General features: G+C 39.8%; 1 protein-coding gene across 1 annotated transcript; it reads left to right on the forward strand.

Annotated features, from left to right (window-relative positions):
- Positions 1–4,625: 4,625 nt before the first annotated feature.
- On the forward strand, positions 4,626–5,864 carry rxfp3 (relaxin family peptide receptor 3). Its single transcript, XM_033990052.1, has one exon. It carries the CDS (start codon positions 4,626–4,628, stop codon positions 5,862–5,864), a length of 1,239 nt encoding a protein of 412 aa, XP_033845943.1.
- The last annotated feature ends 3,581 nt before the right edge of the window (positions 5,865–9,445 follow it).

Consider the following 9,445-nt stretch of genomic DNA (forward strand, 5'->3'; position numbering starts at 1 on the left):
AATAAACAAATAAATAAATACATAAATGGATAAATAGATAAATAAACAAATAAATGTATAAATAGATGAATAAACAAATAAGTATATAAGTAGATAAATAAATAAATGGATAAATAAATAGATAGATAGATAGATAGATAGATAGATAGATAAATAAATAAATAAATAAACAAATAAATGTATAAATAAATAAATACATAAATAAATACATAAATAAATGGATAGATAGATAGATAGATAGATAGATAGATAGATAGATAGATAGATAGATAGATAGATAGATAGATAGATAGATAGATAGATAGATAGATAGATAGATAGATAGATAGATAGATAGATAGATAGATAGATAGATAGATAGATAGATAGATAGATAGATAGATAGATAGATAGATAGATAGATAGATAGATAGATAGATAGATAGATAGATAGATAGATAGATAGATAGATAGATAGATAGATAGATAGATAGATAGATAGATAGATAGATAGATAGATAGATAGATAGATAGATAGATAAATGTTTTGTTGTTTTGTTATGGTTAAAACTCATGGAAACATCAGGTGCTTCAGTTCTTGTAGTTTCTTTAAATACCACTAGGGGTCAGCAAACACAGTCCCTTTAATCAAAAGCCACAAAGACGTATTTAGTACAAGTGTTTCTTTGATGATTTAAAGGGAAAGAAGAACATCCTGTGAATCAGGCTGGAGGCTGTGGGAGAGGCAGGATCAGGCTGATGTTCAGGAAACAAAGAGGCACATCACATTAGACACAGAGTGATGATTAGACAAGTTAAACAGATGATTTAAACTCAGACAATGTGGTCAAATCTGGTGTTTAGAACAGTCATATAATCAGTGGAATATAAGAATGTGCCTCTCTGATGTTTCATTCTGTCTTTTATTATTGAAACATGACTCCACCCACATCCCTTTGTCTGAAACATCACAATAGAAAACAGAAAAGAAAAGAGAAAAAGAAGAACATACCTTCACTCTGATCTATTCATGTTTATTACGCCGCCATACACTTGATTTGCATACTCCTACATATCCATATAAGTACAGCCTAACTTAGATTATTAACCTTTAACATGTATTTTAAATGAAAGAAAGAAGAAAACAGCCCCCAGCTTGGACTTAAAGTACTTCAACAATCATTGATTATTATTTCATATGTTTAATTCATATTATATTAATATTTTATGTAATTTTAATTAAATATAAGTTATATATCAAATGTAATTTATATTTAATTTAATATACTGCTCGACTGACTTCATACATGTGTCCTGTGGCTCAGGTCTGCAGCTCTGCCTCTGAACAGGTCTGTCCATGGAGCAGCACCAAAGAACATGTCCCACAATAATAATAATAATGGCTTACACTTGTAATGCACTTTACAGGGTTGTCAAAGCCTCTCAAAGCTCTACACTATAGTCATTATTCATTCATTTCCACACTTGGTGATGCTAAGATACTATTGTAGCCACGGCTGCCCTGGGGCAGACTGACGGAAGCGAGGCTGCCAATCTGCGCCATCGGCCCCTCCGACCACCACCTATCATTCGAGCACACAACACTTTCATACTAGGCAATGTGGGTGAAGTGTCTTGCCTAAGGACACAATGACAGAACTTGGTCCGAGCGGGACTCGATCCTCCGACCTTCGGGTTGGGACCAACACTCTAACCACTGAGCCACTGTCACCCCCAAACCATCTCACACTCTGAGGACTAAACCAGGACTAAACCAGGACTAAACCAGGAGTAAACCAAGACTAAACCAGGACTAAACCAGGACTAAACCAGGACTAAACCAGGACTAAACCAGGAGTAAACCAGGACTAAACCAGGACTAAACCAGCACTAAAACTTTTCTCCTTTAGTGTTAATTTCATGATGATTATTTGTGATTATTTATGTTTTGATTTCTTGTATTGTGATTTTAACGTCTTTCTTATTCTGAAAAACACTTTGAATTACTTTGCGCACCAATTGTTCTGTACAAATAAATTCACCTTGCCTTTAATTCACCTAAACCTTCAGTCATGTCTCTTATAAAGGCCTGTAAAAGACTGAAGCCTGAAGAAATGAAACATGCCACCGAGCAAATCTAGTGTTAATTTTAGGGACCAAATGTTGTGTTCAAAGAGGAAACACACGTAGTAAAAGAATCATTCAGTCTTGTACATTTTTATCCACTTGGACACTAATAATCACTGAAATAAACACACAACACTCAGGGAGACAAAGAGACGATGCAGATAATAGTCCATCACATTACAAACCAGTGACTGACACAATGTGAATGAGAAATATTTCCTTTAATCTCCTTTGAGAATCTTTCTACATGTTATAAAACGAGGCTGCTGTAGCGCTGCACCGACACAACTAAGTGTAGATGAAAGAGGCGCATGATCCGTCTCGTCCATATGAAAGTCTTGCACCCTGTTCTGCTTTCTATTTTACACAAAGAGAAAGAAGACGGACGTCGTAAACCAAGGCCATGTACTTTGTCGGAAAATCACACAATATCCGGCGTTGGTTTAAAAGGTGTGTATAATACGTGTGTGTGTGTTCTGCTGCAGTGCCTCGTGCAAAACGCAAACCCACAAGACCAAACAAACAAACACCGCCACATTAAGAGAAAATCACACAAAAGAACAAATCTGAAAATCAATAAAACTCAAAATGTAGCTACATCAAAGATACATAAATCAAGGTACTTCATTATTATTAAAACACAACATTAACACTGTTTTCTTTCTTTCTTTTTTTACAATAATCATCAATAAAACATGAAAATTAAGTGTGGAAATTGAAATAGAATTGCAGTATTTTAAACATAATAGTAAATAATAAAGTGTATAATGTACATTGTTCCTCATTTACATGTAATTAAAAGATCAGTTTTCATTTTTAACGGTTTAAATGAGCCTCGTTTTATCTTTATTTATATTTATTTTCTTTTATTTCTTATGTGTGGCTCCATTGTCCTTCAACCCAACTAACTATATTTTTTATTAAACACTTTTTATTGAGTTCAATGTAATGCAAAGTGCTGTTTCTTATCAAATACAGACCATCCTGGAGCGAGCACGATCAAAACTGGTTAGTGAGCAGCACCAGTAGAGGTGAGCTGGGTCGGAGACGGAGGAGCCGAGCTGGCCCAGGGAGCACAAACGACAAACGAGGAGCAAAAACATCTGACTTAGAAATGAGAGGGAAAACGCGAAAACAAGAGACTGAGCCAAGAAGAGATGTACCACTGTGGATACGCGGACAATCTGGCGCTGATTGTCAGGTCCACGGTCCCTTTGTCCTCCCCGGGTGCAGCTTGATTGGAGATTAGTCGCAGGTGTGGATGGGAGGAACCCGAGTCTCCGCCCAGCTCCAGGCTCTGACACAGAAGGGAGGGGGAAAACAGCACAAAAACACAAGACGGACTGGGATCTTGACCGTTTGCGTTCTTAAGTAGGATATCTGTGTGACCCTGAGTCGTCCAGGTGTGACCCAGAGCAAAAGAACAATTCAATTCTGTAACGTTTTGCTGCTCATCCACTTCACTATTCGTTTCCTTGTTTTGATTTAGGTCTGAGGATGGACATTTTGGATATCCCTTTCTGTTTGTGGATGTCCAAAATGAGCCTTCAGTAGATTTAAGAGAGACAAAAACAAAAACAAAAACATGACAAAAGAGAATCAGACCCTATAGGAGAAATGTTGAGGAGGATTTTCAGACGGCACCAAATCCAGGTCTGTTTCAATCCTACAAAATAGAAACTGCTCCACCCAAAGGACAAAACCCGGAGCCACAAACTGAGCAATGTGTCTACTAAGAAACTAAACAGCCACTCCAGACGAAAATGCACCAACACCGTCACAAGAGCAGCTCAGGGCCACAATCTGCTGTAAATTTCCATCGCAAAGACACTAACCACTCATTTTAAGACAGTGAGCTACAGATCTTAGCCAGAGAAATGAAATAGTTTGAGACGGGAGTTAAAGAAGCCATTTTTGTTTAGGAAAGACGATCCATCTTTGAACAGGAATGCACCCGTAGACACAATTTCATCCTGTTTATAACTCCATCCTCAGAGTTAAATCAAAACAAGGGAAACAACAGTGCTAGCCAGTATGCTAATAAGTGTCAGAGCACCCAGTAGGGGCCTGAAACATTACTTAAAATATGACTCAGGCACAGTTTAATAGACCTAGCTAACAAAGAGGTACTGCACTTCCTTTTCAAACGTTTGTCCAGCTGAGTTAATTCATTAAGTTGGAAATGTAGAGCTGGTTTGTGGCAAGACTTTTCAGACCCCAAATGACACTCAGCTCACAGGCTAAAGACATTTACTCTCAGCAGTTCCTCCATTTCCAGTCCACAGCTCCAAACAAGATCTTTGCGCCTTTTTTTCCCTGCACGTGGAGCCTCATTTTCTTCACGCCGCGTAAATCAGCACCAGGGACAGCGCCAGATGCGTCAGACCCGTGGAGGCGCGCGGAGAGGTACGCACGGACCAATCTGAGGGGGAAAAAGGACAAAAATGAGCATGCATGTCTTGGAGAAATAGTTTTTTCCCGCATATTGTTGTTGTTTTGTTGAAATGACGTGAGCAAAGATGTCTCAGGACAGCACGGACACTTCTGAAGAATCGACACCTTGGATTTGCACTTCTTTAAACTTAACCTGTGTCTTCAACTCAACCACAAACCAGTCACTTTCAGAATATGTCCAGTTGTTTCCAGACTCGATCCAGCTGGAGGCAACTGGGGACGCAGCGGCTGTGCTGAGGATCCTGATCTCTGTCGTGTACTCTTTGGTGTGCGCACTGGGGCTTGTTGGAAACGTACTGGTGCTCTACTTAATGAAATCTAAACACGTTTGGAAGAAGTCATCTATAAATCTGTTTGTGACGAGTTTGGCGCTGACAGACTTCCAGTTCGTGCTCACTCTGCCGTTCTGGGCGGTGGAAAACGCGCTGGATTTCACGTGGCTGTTTGGTAAAGTCATGTGCAAAGTGGTTTCGTATGTTACAGCCATGAACATGTACGCCAGCATGTTTTTCCTCACGGCCATGAGCGTGGCGCGGTACTGCTCCCTCGCCTCTGCGCTCAAGGGCAGGAGACGCCGTGCGCACTGCCCCTCCGCGCGCTGCATCACGGTTTTTATCTGGCTCTCAGCTGTTTTGGCCGCTCTGCCTCACGCCGTTTACTCCACCACAGTCACGGTGTCCAGTGAAGACCTGTGTCTGCTCAAGTTCCCAGACAACAACAGCACGGCGCAGTTCTGGTTGGGATTGTACCACTCACAAAAAGTGCTACTCGGGTTTGTTTTCCCTCTTTGCGTCATTTCTGCCTCTTATCTTCTGCTTCTGCGCTTTATTACACCTCAAAACATCAACAACTCAAGCGCAAAGAGACGCGCAAAAGTCACCAGATCTGTGAAAATAGTAGTTCTGTCGTTTTTCCTGTGCTGGCTCCCTAACCAAGCCCTAACAGCGTGGGGGATTCTCATCAAACTCAACGTGGTGCACTTTAGTTATGAGTATTACACAACACAAGTGTACGTTTTCCCCGTGTCAGTGTGTCTGGCGCACTCCAACAGCTGCCTGAACCCCATCCTCTACTGCCTGATGAGGAGGGAGTTCAGAAAAGCGCTGAGGAAACTCTTCTGGCGCATGACTTCTCCAAACGGAACCAACATCAGGCCCATTACCGCGAGCACAAAGCCCGAGAGGGAGGAGCAGGTCCAAGCAGGGCTCCCCATCAGTGTGTCTCAAGAGCCCGCAGTGGTGTTTTACCCTCCTGGAGCTGTCATGTACAACGACAGACAGGACCTGCCCCAAAACAGCACCTAACAGCTCCACATCAGGACTCAGATGACGCCTTTTCTTTCTTTCTTTTTTTTTTTTAACTTTCTGCTTTAACTGAGGCTCTCGATGACTAACAATGTAATTTATTCTCACTTAATCTCATGGGGAGTTTTGCAGATTTTCACTTAGACATTTCATTTGGAGTCTGTAAAGCCAGAACATTTTCTCAGGCGGTGCAAAAAAATACTGGAAAATAAATAAAACTGGGCAAAATTTAAAGGAAATCGTCACTGTTTTCTGAATCCTTATGATGTGATGATGTGCACTCTCAATTCATGGGGACAGGCCTTATAGAGACACACATCAGGTCTCTGGTTAAAGAAAGCTTCTGTTTAGACCTTTACAGTTTTAAAAAGGTGCTACAGTCTCTGAACCTGAGCTGCCAGCGTCTTCTGTCTGGTTTTATTTTAAATATTTACTATACTCCATCTGCAGAGTTGGTTTTCCTCTGAAATAACTGCTGCATTCATGACTTTGCTCTGACTTGTTGTCGTGTTTATTATTTATTATTGTGTTTAAATTAAAGCGACTGAGAAGTTTTTGTGATTTTAAATTGCAGGACTTTTAAATTTACTGTTTCTTTGGTAATATATTCTATGGGTTTTGTTTTGTAACTGCAGAAAACTCTTCACGAGACCGTCCTGCACACAGAATATTTGAGTTTAGACCAGAAACATTTAGAGGAGAAACATTTAGAGAAGAAGTTTCATGTTGTGGGCGTGGCCTGGTGCTGTGGGCGTGGCCTGGCACAGTGGGCGTGGTCTCTGAATGAAAAGAAAGTACTAGATTGACAGTGTTATCTTTAAAACTATGCAACGGTATCTGCTTTAACGGGAAAAAAACCCACGCACAGACAGGTTTAGGTGGCTGAATATATTCTGTAGTTCTTGTAGTGTAGTTTAATCATCATAAAGTTGCGTCAAACTCTTACACATGTTGAGTTATACTGCGTACTGCTGCTGATATACAAACATTACACATAGTTTGTCCTCAGTAACTACAGCGGAGCACAGTGTCAGTGTAAAAGGTAAAACACTGCACACATTTGTCAGTGTCCATCAGTGTCTTATGTCTCTCCTTGTGTTTTGTTTTAGATGCTTCACTGCTCTGGTGAGTCCAAACTGTCTCACTAATGTTCACATGTTTTTTGCATTCACAACACAATGCAAAAATAATAATAATAATAATGAAAAGCATGTGAAGCATGTGTCACAATAACATGATCATTTCAGTCTAGCCAGTAAAACACATGCTATCCGTGCAGTAATCACTCTGTCTCCGTCTCACGCTGGCACAGACACGATTGTTCTGTAATATCACTCATTTTATGTCATATTTTTCTGTCCAGAAGTAACAACCACTGGTATTTGGCATGTTTCTTAAGATATCTCCGAGCCAGCAAACAAAAACATGTTCATCTCTTAATTTACTGTCTTTAAGTTTGGACCAAAATGTGTGGATATAAGAAAACAAAATGACACTTATCTGGGTTTGCTGAACGTTGTAGACCAGTAATTACTAAAAGATGTCAGTCGTATGTTTGATATTTACTCACCGGAGCAAGATCTGTAAACACGGATGCAGAGAAAAGAAATGTAAGAGGACCACACCCTCCTCAAACTCCTTAGAACAGGGGCGTCAAACTCATTTTCACCGAGGGCCACATCAGCAAAATGGCCGCTATGAAGGGCCAGATGTGACTGTACGGCAGTGTAAAAATCGCTAAATGTAACAGAATGTCGACGTGGACTGTACCGACCCGCCTCATAACACAAAAAACATACAGGTTTTTCTCCTCAAAGCACAAACTTGTATTCACCTTCACCTTTCTTCCTTCCAACTTCCTTCCACGCCGACAATTTTCCTCTTCATGAACATATTGTGATGATTATTTGCAAATATTTCTCACGTCATTTCTCTCACTTGCAGGGAAAATCTTATTAGTTTATTGTCAGTGCACACATTAAAGCAGTATAGACTTATTTTACAATGACAGTCATGCCTTTTAATTTATCTTCTCACGGGCCACATAAAATGACGTGGCGGGCCGCATTTGGCTCCCGGGCCTTGAGTTTGACACATGTGCCTTAGAGTTAATCAGGATAATATACTGAATTAAACTTTCCCAGATGCACAAAACGGGGGAACAGTGGCGCGCTGATGCTAAACGGATACTGAAATATTAAATGCTGTCATATATTTAACGTGTATTTGCTTTTTGAGGATTCATCTCACACGTAAATGATCAAATTTGGAGAACTTTGGCCGTGCTACACCCAGTTTTTTTTATGTGTAATGTGGAGTCAGTGCAGACCATACTGACAGACTTCATGAGCGAATAGTCTATGTCACAACTGAGAAATATTTGCAAATGATCATCACAAAATGTTCATGAAGAGGAAAAATGTCGGCGTGGAAGGAAGTTTGGAGGAAGAAAAGTGAAGGCGAAAGAAGGCGGAGAAAAAACTATGTTTTTTGTGTTATGAGGTGAGGTCGGTACAATCTACGTTGACATTTTGACACCAAACACGGAGCTAAGTATGAAAAAGTTAGTCTGCAAGAAAAACAACAAATTGTCCAATAATTAAAAGGCTGTAAAAGGCCGAATTTGAAGCAGAGCTGAAGGTCTGTGAGGAGGTGTGTCCCGCCCAGATACACACTTTTAAAAATGTCAGAAACCGTTATTCAACAAGTTAAAAAGTAATTACATTTATTTTACATGACATTTGGTTAACTTTAGTGATATTTACACTGCCGCACAGTTATATCTGGCCCTTGATGGCGGCCATTTTGCTGATGTGGCCCTCGGTGAAAATGAGTTTGACGCCCCTGTTCTATGTCAATGATGGACAATTATAGAGACGGATTAAAAGTGAAAATGAGCAATCCAAAAGTACTTAATATCTGCAGAGCACGTAGACGTAGGCTTTCACGCTGCAAACATCACAGATCATTACGACGTTCGGTGAATGGGGGTCGGCTCAGAGCAGCTGTCACATAATCACACGCTCTTACAAGATACTTTTGGTGTTAAAATGAGACGATGAATTACTTGTGATTGCAACTTAACATTTCTGTTTTTCTCCGCACTTAGCAGCAGGTAGGTTTTTGATTTTTTAATATTTTTTTTTATATATGAGTGGCATTTTAAACTCCAAAAGCATGTCATATTTGAAAAGGCACCAGAAAATAAGTGGAAAACCTTGAGTGTGGAGCTTTTTAAAAACTAATAATGTGAACCTGCGCTATGAATCAAGGAATATCTTTTAAACATTTGAATTTGGTGTAAATATAGAAAATAATCTAGTCTCACTGGAAGAATATGGCTTGGAACCCTAACCCTAACCCTAACCTGGACTTTACCTTAAATCAGAGGTGCCCAAACTTTTTATTTTTTTTTAATTTTTTTTTATCTTAGCTTGAAACACATTAATTTTAAGTCTGTATCAAAATGCAATGTGGTGTTTGAGGTTATAGTGCTAGAAATAGTTTAATTTGCTGTTAAAAGTGCTGCTTATGATCAATTGGGTCGGTTTAAGGCCAATAAAAATTTGTCCGAGGGCCGC

The sequence above is a fragment of the Periophthalmus magnuspinnatus genome, chromosome 23 (genome assembly GCF_009829125.3).
Source record: "Periophthalmus magnuspinnatus isolate fPerMag1 chromosome 23, fPerMag1.2.pri, whole genome shotgun sequence".
Classification (NCBI taxonomy): Eukaryota; Metazoa; Chordata; class Actinopteri; order Gobiiformes; family Gobiidae; genus Periophthalmus; species Periophthalmus magnuspinnatus.